General features: G+C 42.8%; 1 protein-coding gene across 1 annotated transcript in view; it reads right to left on the bottom strand.

Annotated features, from left to right (window-relative positions):
• Positions 1-20,460, bottom strand: part of ANKFN1 (ankyrin repeat and fibronectin type III domain containing 1) — a 150,813-nt gene that overhangs the window by 65,311 nt on the left and 65,042 nt on the right. The window contains exons 6-7 of the mRNA XM_063119897.1: positions 15,106-15,203; positions 12,613-12,703 (exon numbers count right to left, since the gene is read on the bottom strand). Of these exons, the coding sequence (XP_062975967.1) occupies positions 12,613-12,703; positions 15,106-15,203 (189 nt within the window). The remainder of the gene's footprint in view (positions 1-12,612; positions 12,704-15,105; positions 15,204-20,460) is intronic.

The raw sequence follows: 20,460 nt of genomic DNA, 5'->3' as shown, positions 1-20,460 counted from the left end.
CGGTCCGCTTCTACTCCGCCTCTGGGTAAGGTGGAGCAGGCCAATCCGCTACTGCTTCTCCGCTCCTAATCGGAGCGGAGCACATGCCTAGTATATGGTATGTGTCAATAGGCCCAACAGTTGTCAGTGCACTTCAATACCACTATAAAGCACTAGTGTGGCTCCTGCCTTCTATGTACCACTTTCAAAGTGCAATATCCTGCTTGGTGTAGATTGGGCCTCAGTCTATATAAGCATTATGGTATATTGTACCATACTTTTGTTCATCCTTGCAGTGTAGTGGTAAACAAAAGTGGAAAAAAATGGTGGTGGTGAACAATGAAAAGATTGCAGAGGAAAGAAAGGAGGCCATACTTTGCTCTGGTGTCTCTTATCTGCAGAGAGAATTGGCTATTATCTCTGCTTTTAAGTTTGTCCTTGATTAGGACACTCTGAACATCCATTTCCCTTGCAAACAGCTACTGCTGTTACTTTACTATCTCTTTATAGGGTGTTTTTGTTTCTTTTAAACCACTCTGCCTATATAAGCATTCGGATGTGTTCTAGCATACCTTTGTTTATCTTTGCAGCATAGTGGTAAAGGAGCATGAGCTGAGAATAGAGTAGTTCCCACTTCAATTTTTCTACTTAGCCATGAAATTTCTGGGTTGCCTTAGGTAAGCCACTCTATCTCTGCCTGAACCCCCGCCCCCCACCCCAATCTGTAAATGGAGCTAACTAAGCCTGCCTCTCTTAGAAGCTTGTTATTTCTGAGATCATGTTCACGGAGCATTTCAGGAAAGCACTATATAAATACTGAAGGCAGTGGTGGTGGTAGTGGGGAATGCAATCTACCGGCCACACTATGCAGAGAAGAACTAGAGATGAGCAGAGGCATTCAGTGCCAGGCCAGCAATTAAATGGTGAACTGGGTTTTCTTTTCTGGAGCATGTCTACACCAGACGGTGTAGAGGGAGGGAGGTGGGATGATCCCCAGACTTAAATGCTTCTGGGATCATCGCAGGATGTCTAGATGTGGAGAGCAGTGCCCACCATTTTGTTTTTGCATTTTTTATTGGAAAAGAGTGCAAGAGCGCTCCACCGAAAAAGTTTTTTATTATTATTATTTTTATTCCCGCTCCCCCAACCTCACCCCCGATGGGCACAGAGCTTCTGAGGATTTTTTTTTCACCTTTGGAGAAATTTGCTCATATTTAATGTGTGTTTTTCAACTTCAGGAAGATTTGTGCAAATTTGCTAGAGTGCAGTAACTACCAAAGTTCCACTTTGGTTTTTCACTACCAAAGTGAAAAAGAAAAAAGATTTTTTTTCACAAATTCCCTTGCTGGTGGAGTAAAATATGTGCAAATCTCCTGAAGATTGGTCGTGGTGGAGAGAGTCACTGTTTAGGGAGGTGATGAAGTGGAGGAGTAAATTGACTAGTGTCATTTCAAGACATTGGGACCACAATACCTGACGGAACGCCTCTCCTGACATGAACCTACTATGCTCAACATCTGAGGTCCTCCTCTGGGTGCCTACCCTGAGGGAAGCTCGGAGAATGGCAAGCAGGGAGAGGGCCTTTTCAGTGGTGGCCCCTCAATTATGGAATGATCTCCCTGACGAGGCTCACCTGGCACCAACATTGTTATCTTTTCAGCACCAGGTCAAGACATTTCTCTTCTCCCAGGCATTTAACAGCATATGCTGAGTTTTTTTAACTGACCCCAGAATAGTTGTTTTTAAATGGATATTGTCTGTTTTTGTTTGTATTTTATGCTTTTTATGGTTTTAAATTTTGTATATTTCTCTTCAATGTTCACTGTTTTAAACTTTTGTAAACTGCCCAGAAAGCTTCAGCTATGGGGTGGTATAATAATAATAATAATAATAATAATAATAATAATAATAATAATAATAATAATAATAATTGCAGAGAGTTGACATTGTTAGCAAGATTGTGAAGAATGATCAGGATTTTCGTGGTTTTTCTGGGGCAGCTCTGTAGACCTTTCTGACAAGTCCCACACCAGCCATCATGCCAGGTTCACACATCATGACAAGCCACTCCAAAAACAAGCCACCCTGAACAACCGAACAACCAGCCATGTTTTCTTTTGGTTTTAGGGTTGTTGTTGTTTTTGTATGGGATTTTTTTTTTGTATGAGAATTGTCTTTGTTTGCAAAATAAAATAAAATGGTCTGCATGCCTGCTGAATCCACATGACACAGAAAAAGTTGGTCCATTGCAGAATCCGCAGGTCATATTCATAGAAGTCTAAATTCCTTTGAATCCATTGTAGATTTCTCCAACTTCCCTACTTCTTTTAATCCTTTAAAGAAGCCATCTGGAACAGCCTGGGATACTCTGGAATAGCAACTTCTAAGCAAGCCCAAACTATCAAATTCACCAGTCAATATGACTAGATGAGAGTGATGCATTAAGCCATACAACTTCTACAGAAACAAAGTTCTGGTACCTGTTCTATGCAATAAATTGTATTTTGGCTAAAATGGCCCAGTATGCTTGTTTCAAACAAAGCCAAACCAACCAATTTCACCAGTTACACAAGAGTAGTTAGCTACTATTTTTTTTTTAACTATCAATGATTTCTGCTTTGTATTTATTGTTGATTTTAAGATGTTTCCCCGTTTTAAATTTTGGTGCCTGTCACATTGTGAGAGTAATTTCCCTTTTCAACACATAACAATAAATAAATAATTTGAACTACACCCTTGCAAAGCCTCTCCCGCCCCCCAATTTTCAGTGAGGGGGGAGAGAGAGAGAGAGAGAGAGAGAGAGAGAGAGAGAGAGAGAGAGGGAGGGATTTGGTCAGATTTACAGTACTCATCTTGACCTTTCTGCTGCAATAAGTTCAGCTGCTTTTTTTAAAAATATACGCTTCTTTTAATTTAAAAGAATAAAGTTAATAACCCACCACAGCTCTGTAAATAAAAGCACGCTGCCGGAATGTTTGCCTATTGACAGACTCATCCGAAAGCCAGGCCGATTGGCTCTGCTTAGCTGGCACAGAGTATGTGAACGTATTCAGAGCTACCAACTGGCTAGCCGTCTGCAAACGGAGCATGCAGTGTTAGTTTACACTGCGAGCTCACGAGCCAATATTCCATTGGAAGGCCTTGACATTCCAGGAGAACAAAGCAGCCCTTTCCTCAATGCTCTTCCATTTGCTACCAAGGGACTCAAGAGATGATACCACGACTATTCAGTCTTTTCATATATCTCCCATTCTGAGTTATGTAAAACATGATGTTGGCCCAGAACTGTACCTGGATGAAATAGTATCTAATTATAAGCATTGGAAGGCTCTGACAAAACTGAGAGGTTCGAGAAGAAAAGGTAGCTCTTTTAGTCATAGATGGATTAAAATACTGGATGGAAAGAGAAAACACTTCTGTGGGTCTAAGATCCTAAGCATGGGCTTATGCTTTCAATGAGGAAATGAGAAATAGCTCTACACACTTAGGAAACAGAGAGAGCAATCCTATTGTCCCTGGGCGAGCATCTCAGGGACCACTTCTTAACACAGGAAGTGCTGAAGTGGAAGATGAAATTGGCAAGTTCTTTAACAAGTAGGGAATATGGCTCTGATGGGCAAGACAAAGTAAGATGTGGAAAGGATGAAACTGACAAGGCTATTGAAAAGAGGAGAATATGCCTCTCTGGGGCTACATAGCAGACAGGTGGACTTACGATTGTGTGTACTTCCACAAGACTGAAAATCAAAAAAATATTTTAAGAAATTAAGACACCACTTGTGGAAATTTCAAGACCCCCAAATTAAAAAGTGCACAAAATACAATTTGTGCAAATGATGGAACCCGAAAAAATGCGCAAAACATTTCCAGAATTGGTCAGTGTGTGTGTGTGTGTGTGGGGGGGAATTCACTACAGTGCACTGCTGCTTACCAGAACAGAAATGTTGTGGAATCCTGTTGGGATTAAACAGAACAGAATTTCAAACATTGCACATCCCTCCATTCCAGAGATTGATTTATTCCCCTGAACATTCTTTGGAATGTTTTGGTGGCCCTGGAAGGCTTCACATCAAGGAATGCCTCCAACATCAACACGAAATGATCACCCGGTGTCAGGAAAGGAAGAATTTGCACACATATGGTGCAGCCTGCAACATGAAGGAAGCCTCCGGGACTCATGGTGAACCCTCCAGAGATTCTCTTAAAGTTATTCCATAGTTGGAGCTGCAAATCCTCCACCAAATTCCAGCCACTGGAAAGTCTCACACTATAGGCCAAACTCTCAAAAAGCATTGTTTCCAGTTATCCAAATCACACGTGCTAACAAGAGTTAACAAAAGTATAAAAGCAATCTTATACATGTCCACTCAACAGTAACTCCAACTGAATGAAGCCAAACTGAATGAAGCCAAATGCAATGTTTCTAAACATACTTACTAGGGAGTAAGCCCCATTCATCCTTTTTTCTGCTTAGAATTCTGCTGTTTGCCCAATTCAAGCAAAACATTTTAAAGATAAAATTATACAAGTAACAAAATATATGGTTACCGTAGAGACTTCAGGTAGACAGTAATCTGTTATCTCATTGCTATGAGATATTATGAATGTACGCTATACCTTGAAGGGGTGAGGGGACATATTGGATGCAAGCAATGCTATTGTGGACTGTGTGTACAGAAATATCCACTGGCATTTTACATCCACTGCTCTTTCCCCCCATGTTTTCTAGGAAATGATCCAGTAGAATTTTACAGAGCTGTCACAACAAATCAGTGACTCACTATAGCTACACAATCAGTCAATTGGCTTGATTGGCAGATTTTGGCTTTGGCTAGTTCTCTGCTGGGCCTTGAAATGAAAATCAGATTCAGACTTGAATCCTTGATGTTTTATTCCACTAACATTCTTCAAGACATCATTACAGTACATTGTATAGAGTGCAAAGGGTAAGGGTTCTGAATTTAGATTAGAGCTTCAAGACAAAATCAGCTCTGGTTTAGAGAGGATGGCTTCTCCAACTTTGAACTGCTGAACCTAAAGTCATTTCTACACCAGTCCAAAAATCCGGGCTGGACGTGGCTGAGTCCCTGTGCGTCGAAATGACACACAGGGACTCGCGGGGGCAAGCATGGGTTTTGCCAGGGATAAATAATCCCTGGGAAAACCCAATTCTTCCTGCGGCTTTGGGATTGTCCCAAGACCGCAGTCAGCCATCCCGGTTTAGTCCCACTTCCTCGCAAGTAAACATGAGGAGGTGGGAAACGGGCACTGAGCATGGAGCTGTTCAGGCTCTCTGTGCCCATTGAGGGTGAAGGGGGGAGCGGGAGCGGGAGTTTTTTTTTAACATCTTACCTTTAGTTGTAGAGCATGTAAACTCATCTTCTGTTTTGTAAAAATGGTGGGCATGACATCCCTCTCTCCTTCTGGGATGTTGGGCGTGTATTTGGATTAAGGGGAGAATCTTGCAAGCAGAATATTGCGAGATCCTCCCTCTCCCTCCTTCTACAGCCATATGGTATTGAAAGGGCCAAAGAGTGGAATCATAGAACAGTAGAGTTGGAAGGGGCCTACAGTATAACGCCATTGAGTCCAACCCCCTGTTCAATGCAGGAATCCACCTTAAAGCATCCCTGACAGATGGCTGTCCAGCTGCCTCTTGAAGACCTATAGTGTGGAAGAGCCCATGACCTCCCTAGGTCATTGATTCCATTGTCGTACTGCTCTAACAGTCAGGAAGTTTTTCCTGATGTCCAGCCGGAATCTGGCTTCCTGTAACTTGAGCCCATTATTCCATGTCCTGTACTCTGGTATGTTCGAGAAGAGATCCTGGCCTTCCTCTGTGTGACAACCTTTCAAGTACTTGAAGAGTGCTATCATGTCTCCCCTCAGTCTTTTCTTCTCCAGGCTAAACATTAGGAGTGTGCGCCCCACACCCAAAATCTGAAAGTCTGACAGATATCTGTTGGATATCCTAAACGACTGTGTGGTTGGGGGGAAGTTTTAAAACCAATGGTTACCTGCTGTGCGGATAGAAGGTTGTTCAGAGCTCTGAAAGTATCTGAAGGTTTCCGAAGGTTTTTTAGGCGACGTGAGGGGTTGTTTTAACTTGATGGACTACGAACACTTTCCCATATTTGGAAGACACTAAGGCTGAGGGAAGGGTAGTTTTGAGATTGACATCTGTGGCTAACCAATAGCCAGTGCCCCAGTGTCCTCGCTGTTCCCCTTCCAATCGTAGCGCTTATGGGGAGGGATTGGAAATGATGTACCCCATTTATCCTCGCCTTGGAACTCATTCCATTGGTAGTTCGTGGAATGTTAGGAACAAAGTCAGAGTGTGTGTGTGTGAGAGAGTGAGATACAGAGCTGCAGTGTCTCTCTGCTTTTCTTTGTTTCCCATTTGTCCTTGCCCTGGAACTTCTTATTCCCTTCTCATGTGGCATTAGGACTTAAGAGGAAGGAGGATAGAAAAGGAGAGAATCAGTCAGAGAGAGCTTCTGATTGCTGGGTTTGATTTGCAGTCTCCCTCTGCCTGTTTTTTTTTGGTGTGTGTGCTAGTTCTTCAATTCCAATCCCCAATTTCCAAGTTCCTTGACCCACCCAACCTCTTTGTTGGTATATTTTGTATATGTGTGTGTGTTTTACTGTTACCCCCATTATTATTTATTTATTTATTTATTTATTTATATAGCACCATCAATGTACATGGTGCTGTACAGATTACACAGTAAATAGCAAGACCCTGCCGCATAGGCTTACAATCTAATAAAGTTGTAGTAAACAATAAGGAGGGAAAGAGAATGCAAACAGGCACAGGGAAGTGTAAACAGGCACCGGGTAGGGTGAAGCTGACAGTATAGGGTCAGAACAAACTCAATATTTAAAAGCTATAGGGAAAAGAAAAGTTTTTAGCTGAGTTTTAAAAGCTGTGATTGAGTTGGTAGTTCTCAAGTGTTCTGGAAGAGCGTTCCAGGCGTAAGGGGCAGCAGAAGAAAAAGGACAAAGCCGAGTAAGGGAAGTAGAAGCCCTTGGGCAGGCGAGAAGCATGGCATCAGAGGAGCGGGGATATATATATATATATATATATATATATATATATATATATATATATATATTAAAAAAAAACTCTTTATCTTTCCATTCCAATCCTTTACCTTACATTTCACCCCACACACCCCAGGGCCTCGTGTTAGTGTGTGTGTGTGTGTGTGTGTGTGTGTGTGTGTGTGTGCTTAAAGTCTACTATATACACAAAAAATCCTTTGTGACTTCTGTGTTTGTTTTCTTCCATTTTCTGTATTAATAAAGCTTTCCCCATCTAATTCCATCTTGACGCAAGGAATGGGTGCTGCTGGCTGGCTCCGGCCATGGTGGGAGAGTGAGACATGTTTCTAGTCCCCCCACCCAAATTAGGCACAGTCTTTTCTCTGCTGTCCTTGCTGCTGGTGGTGGTCCTTCCGAGGGGCAGGAGGAGAAGAAGGCTGATCTCTGTTTTTATAAATTGGAGATGCACAGCTGTGCATTAGCAAAGTAAAAGAGAAAAGCTCCCTCCATAAATGCACAGGGGTGAATTAATGCAGAATCAGAGGGGTGGGTGTGTTTATAGGGGAAGGAATAATTTGAGTGGATTTTCGGGGCAGAGAAGACCCGCTCTACACCCCCATACTAAACATGCCCAGTTTGTTCAGTCTCTCCTCTTAGGGCTTTGTTTCCAGACCCCTGATCATCTTTGTTGCCTTCCTCATTTTCCCCCAATTAATACTTTTATTTATTTTCCACAAAAAACAGACACATAAGGAAGGTACAAAAAACAAACAAAAAAGAAACACTACAAACTATACAAACAACTACACCACACATACATTTAGTAAAATAAATACAATACATAAGGCTGTATTTCATTTAAAGCGATCTTCATGTCAGATGGCAAACATCCGTTGTTTTTATATTACCAGGTACGAATTTCATAACAACAAGCTAATGTATATATATCAAAGGCAAAGATAGAGATTATATATAAAACCCACAAACAAATAAATCATCCTTTAGCTGTTCCTGCATATACTCAATAAAAGGTTTCCAGTCCAATACATCTTTGTTGCCCTCCTCTGAACCCCCTCCAGCTTGTCTGCATCCTTCTTGAAGTGTGGTGCCCAGAACTTGACACAGTACTCAATATGAGGCCTAACCAGTGCAGAATAGAGGGGAACCTGTACCTTGAGCAATTTGGAAGCTGTACTTCTATTAATGCAGCCCCAAATCCATTCACTGTTTCTCAAACACAAATATTTTCCACTCTAATCACAAAAAAGGTTGTTCTAAGAGTATAGTAATCAATTCTCTTTAAGATAAAATCCATATACAAACATACAACTGAAGTCAAATAAGACCTTGCAAGTCAATAGAAAAATCCAAATATAATGCGTCTTGCAAGAACTCATTTACAAATCAAACAGACTCAGATTCTTTCAATTGGAACAAATCCAGACTGTTGGCTTGGTAGGCTTTATTTGACCTCAGCTGTACAGTTGTATATGGATATTAAATTAAAGAGAGTTGATTGGATTGGATTTGTATATACTATTAGGACAACCTAAGTTAAGTTAATTAATAGGTTAATTAAGTTAGTGAAAGTTAACATTCAAGTATTAATTAACTGAGGAATGACAATCCTATACATTTCTATTCAGAAGTAAGTCCTATTATGTTCAATGAGACTTGCTCCAGGTAAGTGCATCAATACTTGCAGGCTTAAGCTTTAATGTAATTGTCACCATCTGGGTTTTTGTTGTTGTATTTCATTCCCCTTCGCTTTTACTGTTTACATTTCTCTGGCTTTTCACCCATATGTATATATACTTGCCAACTGAGGATAACATGTTATGCATCTAATGAAGTGGACTCTAGTCCACAAAAGCTTATGCCTTAATAAGGCCATAGCTAGACGGGGCTTTATCCCGGGGTGATCCCCGGGATCATCCCGGTGCGTCCACACGGCACACAGGGGATCCTGGGATCAGGGAGGGATGGTCCCTCCCTTGTCCCGGGATATAGCCCTCCCCTTTGGCCCCGGTTTTTCCGCAGTCCTGGGCTGAGCCACAGAACGTGTGGCCGGCTCCCATGAGTTGACCCGGCTCCATGCGATTCCTTGCAAGGAGCAAGGAGCGCTGCGCCCATCAGGGGTAGGGTGCCGGGAGTAGGGAAAGTAATTTAAATTTTAAAAAAGGACTTACCTTTTGCGCACAAGCATTCGTATGCTGCTGGCCTTTTAATATAAAAAAATGGTGGGCGTGACCCTTCTGAGGTCATCGCACGTCACGTGTAAACAGAGGAGGGATCTCGTGGTAAACACAATACGAGATCTTCCCTCCTCTGTCGTGGGATAATAGGTAGGTCTAGCTAAGGCCTTTGTCTTTGAAAATGTCCTAGTACACTTCGTTGATTTTGACAAGACTCTATTTTGTTGGTGTGTGTCTGAAAGTGAGTGTTTAATGTCACTCTGTAAAGGCTATGTACATTGCTGGCTCTATATAACAATGACAACAGGCAAAGTGGACAAAGACTAGAACGCCGGGCTTCATAGTGGTTATAGGACCTAGCTGTGGGAAACAGATGAGGAAGACTCAGGTGAGTCCATAAAACAGATTAGGGAGATTTAGGCCCTGTCTACACGCCGTACTGAAGGCGCATGCATGCGCCCCCAGTACGACCCCAAAACGATGGTGTAGACAGCAGCCCAGAAGAGACAAAGGAGGCGGCGGCTGGGGAACCGGCCGCGTCCTTGCCGCCGCCGCTGCCTCCCCACCGGCCTCCTGATGCCGGGGTAAGAGCGACCCGGGTTGGAGAGCTCGGCGGAAGTGGAAGCCGAGCTCTCAGACCCCGGTCGCTCTTACCCCAGCAGCAGGAGGCCGGCGGGGAGGCGGCGGTGGCGGCGGCAAGGACGCGGCTGGTTCCCCAGCCTCCTCCTCCTCCGTATCTTCTGGGCTGCCGTCTACACCATCGTTTTGGGGTCGTACTGGGGGCGCAGGCATGCGCCTTCAGTACGGCGTGTAGACAGGGCCTGGGTTCTAGTGGTGGGCAGGCCTGGAGGGCGAGCCAAACAGAGACCAGTCTAGAGCACAACACCAACAACCGCTGCATTGCAGGGCCACACTTGATTCCTGATGCAAAGCCTGCCTGGATTTCCCATGAGTTTTACTAAATAGATAATTCAGCAGCCAATGAAGCTGAAGCTGTTTGACAAGCAACAAGTAGTGCTGAGACACTCAAACAAACAGTGCCAGAAATGTTCAACTCAGGGACTCTGTATTGACAAATAGTCACTATCCAAGGTAGACTTCCAATATCGTTTATATGTTTGCTTTTCTCTGTCCCTCCTGTTAAATTAAGTAGAATTTATCTTGTTCAATGTTAAATTCTCAGCCAGAAATGCAGAATACACACTGACTTACCAATAAGATAGGAAAACCTTTGAAGTAATGGAACAGAAAGCTACTTGAAGATTATACTCCAGTGAAACCACCCAGAGCAGAGCTGGGTCCCAGAGCTGAATTGCATTATCCTTCACAAACACACTAGAATTGCATTTGTAATAGGTGAACAGAAGACGTTTGAGTCTATTTACGAAAAACAAACATTTCTCAGATATCAGATGTCAAGACAGCTCATTACTTCCATCTTATTAGCCTTTCAGGCCTATGAAATTGTTCTAATATCCTAATAAAAGCCAGTAAATAATATAATAAAATAAGCACATTACCACACTAATCTGTATAAAGAAAACCAGCAAAGGCACAATCAGTTTTAGCAGTGAATCATATTACATGAAATATGTCTAACACTATGACACTATTATGAAATGATTAAAAAATAAAAATTGTACATGAAAAATAAGACCCCCCCAAAAAACATTTTTTTTCTAATAATTTGACACATTTTTTTCTGCAAGCAGTGTTTGGAATATGGTTTAATATATGCATTGCAAATATCTAAAATTTACCGATGTATGCAATGCTTCTCTGATTTAAACGTCTCTTCTTTATCTCACCTTGTCCTTATATTGAACTACTTCAGATGGTGAGTCCTTTGCCCATGCAAGGATCCCCTTTCTTCTTCCATCAGGCAAACCATTATTAAACCAGGTCTCTAATTAACCATACTTCCCTGTTGCATCCAAACTGGAAAATTATGGTTACCTGTTTCAGAACAAGCTGGGATATTAAACATTGCCTTGAAGTTGGTTTAAGATCCTGGCTTGTTTCCAAGCTAGTAATAATAGTATCCTGGTTAAGACAAAACAGGAAACTATGATTAACTAGGGTGACCATCTGAAAAGGAGGACAGGGCTCCAGCAGGTGTCATTTATATATATGGGGAACCTGGCGAAATGCCCTCTTCATCACAACAGTTAAAGGTGCAGGAACTATACTAGATTGACCAGATATAAAAGAGTGCAGGGCTCCTGCAGCTTTAACTGTTGTGATGGAGAGGGAATTCCATTGAGTGCTGCATGCATACAAATGACACCTGCTGAAATTCCCTTTTCTAGGCAACTGTTAAAGATACGGGAGCCCTATCCTCCTTTTCATATGGTCACCCTATGATTAACTGGAAGCTCTTTGGTTTGACTGAGGCATTTGGAAAGGGAGGAGTAAAGGGTTTGTATGCATGTTAGCTCAAGACATGATAATCCAGATTGACTCTTGTTAACCCAAGGTTTGATTATCCAACTCAACTCTTTTCCCAAACCCGTCTGTTTTGTGAAACCTTTGGTTTTAACTCCTTAAGCCTAAGTGTACTTGTAGCTCTCCATTACATTACCCCCGCTTTGTGCTTTCCTCCTTAATCTTTCCTCTCTCTGTAGTTCCCCCCTACTGTTAAAGTTTAGATTGCAAGCTTCTTGGGGGCAGGAATCTCTCCTTTTTGTTCCATCTGTGATACTGTATAAAGTGCCATATATATCATTGGCACTATATACAAAAGCAAACAAACAGTCTCATGCACAAGTGCTTGAAGGAACAGGCCTTTTACAAGTAGCCAATTGCATAGGGTGACCATATGAAAAGGAGGACAGGGCTTCCGTATCTTTAACAGTTGCCTAGAAAAGGGAATTTCAGCAGGTGTCATTTGTATGCATGCAGCACCCAATGAAATTCCCTCTTCATCACAACAGTTAAAACTGCAGGAGCCCTCCGCACTTTTATATCTGGTCAATCTAGTATAGCTCCTGCAGCTTTAACTTGTGATGAAGAGGGAATTTCACCAAGTGCTGCATATATACAAATGACACCTGCTGAATTTCCCTTTTCTAGGCAACTGTTAAAGATACAAGAGCCCTCTCCTCCTTTTCATATGATCACCCTACAATCGCAGGACTAATTGAAATGCTGATAGCACATGCCAATTTAATAATACATCCTCTAAAGTTGCTTTCACTTTTTAAGCGTGCTACGTCTTTCTGTCAGCATCATTTTACTTCAGTCAAGCTAAATTTTCACAACTTTTTTAAAGTGAGTTGTGAAAAGTTAGTTTGACTGAAGTAAAACGGTGCTGACAGACAGAGAGAAAGAGAGAGAATGGTGGTCAAATAACATTAGCAGTCAATATTGAAAGAGATGAAAGCTCTTAACCTACTTGAAGGAGAAGCGCAGGGAGGCGTGGAAATCTGAGGCTGTCCCCAGCCTTTCATATTATAAGCGTAAACTCGAACATAATAATTTCGGCCCTGTAATGAAAAAATAAAACAGAAAATCCAGAGTTTACGAATATGGCCTAAGTGAATGTTCCAAAGTCATGTAGCTGATCAGTGGCAAAGAACTGAATCCAGTGACACAAATATATATATTTTTAAGCTGTTTATATTAGGACAGAATGGATTCACAGCTCACCAAATTCATTAGCCACCAGTCTCTACTGGTCCTGTGAGAAATCCCACTTCTGAAGCTGGCATTTCCATTAAGAGGAAATCTCCCATTGGCCATCCCCAAAACCAATACCAGCTTCAGAAGAGAGGTTTTCCTGAGGACCACAGCAGTGGAAGAAAGGGTGAAACTCCCACTCCATGCTTGCTATGATCTTGTTAATTTTAAGACTTACCAGCTGATGCAATTTGCTTTTCAAAACATAAAACATTGCACAGTAGATGCAAAATACATTTCGTGCCATGAGTAGTTTGGCCCTTAATGTATATCTTTCTCTGCACTAGTGATTGGCAAGCTCATTGGATTGGTTTGGAAATGAGCTGAGTTACTTGCCAAATTCCCCCACTCACCTAGAAGTAATATGGCTTATTTTCCAAGCCGCTCTGACCTTTGGAATTCGCCTACCTCCTCCTGCTGTTCCTGCCAGCTCTCCCTGAGTCCCCAAACATCCCTCCACAATCCCTACCTCCTCCCCTCCTGAAGTTAGGGCAGTGGTGGCACATGGGGAGAGGGAAGGAAAGAAGCAGTTTGGGGGTTAAAGGGTCTGGTGGAGAGGGTGCTTTGGAAACCGAGAAGGGATTTTAATTTGGAGCTCACAGAAGAATACAGGGCTTTGTAATACTTGCCTCTTCTTGGAAGAGAACATTAGAAGCCCCCAGGGCTCATATATGAACTCAGATACAGTGAGCATTGGCAGTATCTCTGCCCAGCACAGTCACTCCTAATGGTCAATAAGTGGTTTGGGAGCAGGGTGCTCAATTTCTGTAGCCCTGCTGCCAAATGAGAGGGTGGGAGGGTGCTGTTGCACCCGTGTCCTGGTTGTGGGTCCCTGGTCGACAGCTGGTTGGCCACTGTGTAAACAGAATGCTGGATTCGATGGACTCTTGGTCTGATCCAGCAGGGCTCTTCTTATGTTCTTAAATTCCCTTTAGCTGGAGATGTAAGAGACTGAACGTGGAACTTCAAAGATGCGAAACCAATGGTATACCACTGGGTTACAATCCTTCCCCAAATATTGATGTTATCTTCAGGGTGTGAAGTAAAAGAAGGGGCAACTCAATTACTTGAGTGGGGGTACCAATGATATCATCTTAAAAATGAATGTTTTTTTCAGGGACGACTGAGGTTATAGCTGCTGCCTCCCATAGGCACAAAGCTAGAAACTAATCTGCGGGAAATTGCCCCAAATTATCAAGCTTCTCATGAAGGGTTCTGCTACAGTATTTGTAAAAAGGTAGACTAACATTTGCACGCATTAAAAATTGAAATACATTTTAAAAAACTGAGTTTCAAACTTAGAAATGTTGAAAGGTGAATTTAAAGTTGAATTTAGAGGGACTTTAAAAGCCCATAAACCTTAGCCTTTATGATCATTTTAAATCGATAATATTCGCACCCTGATCCTAATGCAGTGGGACTTATTTTTGAGTAAATCTATTTAAAATGAGGTGCGTTCATAATTGGGAAAATTGTAAACAATACATATTAGGAGGATATAAACATTTTGTGCAAGCTGGTTTGAGATAAGAGGGTGTACTTGAGATCCCCCTTAAATTTATTCCAGCTGTAAATATTGATGTATTTGAAAAGAAAGAAAGAAAGAAAGAAAGAAAGAAAGGGGGAGAGAACAAGAAAGACACAAAGAAAGATTTACTTTCTGCCACTATTGACAAAATCTACATTCAGCTACTTGCAAAGGACCAACAGAAGGAGAAATCCAAAGTGTACAAAATGGGCATCCCTAAAAACCCACAAGATTGTCCATGGAGAGATTATTGTCCATTATCCACCTACTTTCAATCTTTATAAAAACACCCCTCTCTCCTTTTAAGTTACTGAGCCAGCGACTTTTGTTTCCCCAATGAAGGAGTGGAGATAGAATTGTTATTTTAGCGATCAGACATGGAGTCAGGATTGGATCTCTCCAAAGCCTTTGATCTGGGCTAAGATTAGCCCATGATCCATGGCATAGCGGCTTTTATTCCACTCGTTTCTGATCTCCCCTGCTCCTCAGATAGCAACTTACAAAACAACCTATCCTGCCTTGCAGATGCTAGATACCAAACGTAATGGGCTTATAATGATTGGCAGCTCTTGCAGGAGGAAGAGCATTCAGCTGACCTCCTTGCACAGCTTCAATCCAAAGCCCAGAGTTCTGCTACTGTTTGGGGAGCAGGGCCATCTAAATTAACGACTTGCCATTTACCATTGTGAGGCCAGTGATAGTGCACCTCAAAGACTGAAGGTTATCCATGATGATTTCCCCAGCCAAAGGAGAAAAGTCTTCTGAACAGCTCCATTCCACTAGAAAAGAAACCAAATAGGGAGAAGGTAAATCAGACATCAGTGTCCACTAAAAGGAACACATGCATTTGGCTATATATTTCATCACCCCGTGGATTGTCTCAGGCCTGCATGTCAACAGAAGAAGTGTTCTAGGTTGCTTCGGCATACAAGTTAATCCATGTAAACATTTGCTCTTATTTAAGCAATTTATTCTAGCAAAGAGATAGTAAAAAAAAAGAAAGGGAATTTGGTCATGCAAAGACAGCTGAGTCAATATATGGCTCTATTGACTAAAAACCAGCAATCAAAGTATATCAGTATTTAGGATGTGGCATTTCATGGGATTCGCAGTTTGCAGCAACCCAATAAAAATGAAATATGCTATAAATAAAAACAGAAAATGAAAACACAGCACAAAAACTTTCCTTCTAGCAGAGAGAGAATAACACCATGAACTGTACTGTTCTTTTTAAAGGAGGGGGGGGGGAAATAGGGTGGACAGTAGTAAGCCTACACTGCTGCTCTCCATTATTTTTATTTATTTATTTATTTATTACATTTTTATACCGCCCAATAGCCGAAGCTCTCTGGGCGGTTCACAAAAATTAAAACCACAGTAAAACACCCAACAGTTTAAAACACAATTACGAAATACAGTATAAAAAGCGCAACCAGGATAAATGCAAAAGAGATTATATGCAAAAGAGATAACAAACTTTATGACAAAATACATATAGGACTATTGTGTACCCTTTTGTTTGATGTTGGCGACAGGCCTTAAATATTTCACAGAGATAGACACCACGGCAAAGAAGCAAACTCATAGGCAATTTTCCTGTGTCAAATGCTCATTTGGATGACAAACTAAACCATGGTTATGCTGCTAACCCTTTTGCAGCAAATGGTTAGTGTTTCAACCGTGGTTATATAGCCACCATGGTTAGGAATGTTTCACACGACATGCTAAATCATAGTTCTCATGACACGCTAAGTCATAATGTTTAGCTCAAAATGCTTAACCACCATGGCTTAGTGTGTTCTCTGAATAGGGTCTATGTGCAGAATGAAAAAGCAATTGTCTCCAGGTCAGGTTAGGGAGGCTTCATTCACACATACTGTTCTTCACCTCAAAATTGTCAAGTGACATATTGTGTGCCACCTCAGATGCCAGGCCTTTCAACAGAGCTACACCTTTAGCTATCAGTCTTCATCATGTATATCAATTGTGGAGTAATCAAGTGTTAGGTGAGAGGAGGGTGAATGAGTCTCAGTGGTAAGGCACAAGCACTATAGGACCTTTTCAGTTAAAAGAATGAGGTAGCAGGTGATGGCAAAGCCCTCCACCCCGAAGAACCTGAACTCTGCTCCCAGGCATTTAACAGCATTTAACAATGCTAAGTTTGTTTTTTAACGGACCCCAGAAATTTTGTTTTTAAATGGATACTGTTGTTTTTATACTGTTGTTTTTATGTTTTTGATGGTTTTAAATTTTGCATACTTTTTAATGTTTACTTTTTTAACTTTTGTAAACCACCCAGAGAGCTTCGGCTATGGGGCGGTATATAAATGTAATAAATAAATAAATAAAATAAAATAAGAGCTGCTGCCAGTCAGATAATTAGGGTGGCCACTCACATATTGCCGAAGAAGAAGAAGAAGAAGAAGAAGAAGAAGAAGAAGAAGAAGAAGAAGAAGAAGAAGAAGAAGAAACAACCAGTTTGTGTAATAGCTGCATGTGCTAATTTATATGTATAGATGCAGATTTAGAAATCGTAACCATCATTTAATTAGGAAGACAACACATTTAACTATAGTGCAGACGACTGTGACCTGGGGCAGATCCACACAGAGGCTTCGGGACGCCCTGAAGGCGCTTTAGGGCGCCCCGAAATCAATGATGTACACCCTACCTTAACCGTTCCAAGAAGAGGCGGAGGAGGAGGAGGAGGCGGCCCCGCATCGCCCCTCATGGGGACGGGATGAAGAGTTGCCACGCCCGGCAGCTTCGCCGGGGAATCAGCTGCCGCCCACCTGCCCGCCGGCCTCCTTTTGCCGGCGTAAGAGCCACCCGGGTCATAGAGCTCGGCAAAAGAAGCCGGCGGTGGCTTCTTCCGCCGAGCTCTCTGACCCGGGTGGGCCCGGGTGGCTCTTTCGCCAGCAAAGAGGCCGGCGGGCAGGTGGGCGGCAGCTGATTCCCCGGCGAAGCCGCCGGGTGCGGCAACTCTTCATCCCGTCCCCATGAGGGGCGATGCGGGGCCGCCTCCTCCTCCTCCTCCGCCTCTTCTTGGAACGGTTAAGGTAGGGTGTACATCATCGATTTTGGGGCGCCCTAAAGCACCTTCAGGGCGTCCCAAAGCCTCTGTGTGGATCTGCCCCAGGTGATCTGTTTGTCCGCTCAGGCTGCTGTCCAGCTGCAACCTGCTGATGGACAATTTCAACCCCACCCCCCGCCTGTTCTCCTTGCTTACGGTTCTTTGACTTTAAACCAGACTTGGACTGGGCAGGTCTTCAAACAGAGAACACCTTCAAATAGAGGCCAGTCCTCTGACAGCTTTTCAAATAGAAGGCTCTCCACTGTAAAGGAGGACACCTGGTCACCCTAAATAGTCTTAAGTATGAAGCAGCTTCTTATCCAGTGACTATGGCCATTTTTACCTTTCTTGTCAAACCTGGCTTGGCACACTTCAGGTAGGTGTGTGTGTGTGTGTGTGTGTGTGTGTGTGTGTGAAATATCCAATTACATGGAGGATTCTACCTCAGGGCTGATCAAGACCAACACATGTATTCTACATTATGCATCCCATAGAACTTTATTCTTCTAACTTCTGACTGTGCACCCTGCTTTCCAAACATAATGTGAGAAGCAGCAACCCCAAGTCAAAGAAACTTTAGCTTTTGTCCATTAAGCATGAGTTCCCTGAGGCTTTAACAACTGAAGCACCACAGACTTTATTGAGAGTCACAGTACTATCTGCAGCCACCACTATGAAAATTTAGAGGCTGTTAACGTAACATCTTGTAGGGGTTCTTTCTTGCCTGTGTATAGCCGCCTTTCATTATAGCATGCCTGTAAGTGTCATTATACTTGATGGCCTGTCACATTTTCCATTGTAAACCACAATTTTCTGGGCTTTATAACTTTTGCTGCATTAAATCACTTAGAAGTAAAGCTGGGTATACGAGCTGCCAAAACAGACAAGTTCCATTATGGTGCCAGCATAAATTGGAGAAGACCTTCCTAGGTTGTTTAATGTCAAACAAAAGGAATGTGCAGTCTTGTCAGAAGACCTGAGGTTTTTGGGTTTTTTTAAAAAAGGCCTACAATTTGGGGCCTTTCTTTGCCATTGTGTACAATGAAACCATATGGCTCAATAGAGAGGTGTACTGTTGAAAAGGGAAGGGAGTAGCAAAGCTGATGTCAAGAGTCAGCGCTTGCTATATTTTAGTGAGTCTAAAAATTCAGACATCAGGAAGGGGGAAGGTCGGGGGACTCCATAAAATGTCAACATTCATTTCCACAAAGTAAGCTATCATAATGGTAGAGAAAGAATAACTGTGGAATGCCCTAAAGGATTCAGAATAAATCATGAGCCAGAGGCCACCGAGGAAGTCAATGGGCCTATATCAATGGGCCTAAACTAGAGGAGGTGCTTATGGGGCATATGAATCGCCACCAAAGAATACCCAAAGAGACAAACACCCCAGCCAACAATTATTTTCAAAAAAGTAAAGAGGGTTTTTTGCAACATGATTTTTAAAGAATGAGCTGGTGCATTCTGAAAAAAAGAAGTAAGGTTAACTCAACAAAGCCAAAAGATGGTGCTCAGAATATAGAAAGCTTATTGCAGCACATAGCATGCCCAAGGCATGCTGATGATAGTCTCCTTCAAACTACCATCCACTCAAAGCAAAGCTAGGGCATGTCTACACCTCCCGGCGAAGGGGGGAGGATCTCACGATATGCTGATCATGAGATCCTCCCCCTCTGTTCACATGCGGCATGCTACGTCCCGGGAGGAAGGAAGATGTTGTGGCCGCCATTTTTTTAAAAGAAAAGGACCTGGAGTGCAAAAGTAAGTGGTTTTTTTTAAAAAAGCTCCACCCCCGCTCCCCACCCCACCCCTGATGGGCACAGAGCGCTTGAAGAGCTCCGTGCCCTGTGCCTCGTTCCCAGTTCCTCGCATTTAATTGTGAGGATCCAGAATGAAACCAGGATGGTCGCCCACACGTCCCACGGTCTCAGGACAATCCTGAGGCTGCAGAAACCTTAAAAAAAAAAAAAAAAAAACCACACACACCTTAACTTTCTGGTGGTGCGCTCCTGTGCACACTGGCCCCTTTAACAAAAATAAATAAATAAATAAAAAATGGCGGACACGATGGGGCTTCGTCGCGTCTGACGTGTAGATGGGTGTGACGGCCTGTGCTAATTGTAGCGTGGCCTCGCCGCGCCTGAAGCACCGATTTTCAGGTAGGTCTAGCAAGGCCCTTGGAATCTCGGAGAATCAGGACCGGGGTCTTATCTGAAACACCAAATTCCATTTTGCGAAAGGTCTATGCATGAGTATCCCTCAGGTATTTGTTCCCCACTGTGGAAGCCAGCTGCCTACCACTACTGGGTGAATTGAGGCTGGAGAACAGCTGAGCCGTCTCCCATACATGCAAAAGGGAAGCCTTGTTCATAGAACCGGCTGGTTTTCTGGTCATGGTTTTCCTTCTGGCCCTTCACCTCATGGTAGAGTAGAAGAGTTTTTTTGGGTGGCTAACTACATACCCTAAATGAAGATTTCTATATTCTGGAGCTAGAGAGGAATACATGTCACTGAGGTCACGACAGTAAAAGCTGGATAACTGGATGTATAGAAGTTAGTAAACCTTATTCAGGTTTTTAAAACACACATAGAATCATAGAACAGCAGAGTTGGAAGGGGCCTACAAGGCCATCGAGTCCAACCCCCTGCTCAGTGCAGGAATCCACCCTAAAGCATCCCTGACAGATGGTTGTCCAGCTGCCTCTTGAAGGCCTCTAGTGTGGGAGAGCCCACAACCTCCCTAGGTAACTGGTTCCATTGTCGTACTGCTCTAACAGTCAGGAAGTTTTTCCTGATGTCCAGCTGGAATCTGGCTTCCTTTAACTTGAGCCAGTTATTCTGTGTCCTGCACTCTGGGAGGATCGAGAAGAGATCTTGGCCCTCCTCTGTGTGACAACCTTTTCAGTATTTGAAGATGTTGATGTTCAAGATATTGATGTACATATTCAAATGATACGCTTCCT

Source organism: Elgaria multicarinata, chromosome 3, assembly GCF_023053635.1.
Source record: "Elgaria multicarinata webbii isolate HBS135686 ecotype San Diego chromosome 3, rElgMul1.1.pri, whole genome shotgun sequence".
In the NCBI taxonomy this organism is placed as follows: Eukaryota; Metazoa; Chordata; class Lepidosauria; order Squamata; family Anguidae; genus Elgaria; species Elgaria multicarinata.
Note: the sequence above shows the minus strand (reverse complement) of the source record. Positions and strands in the feature narration are given on the sequence as shown.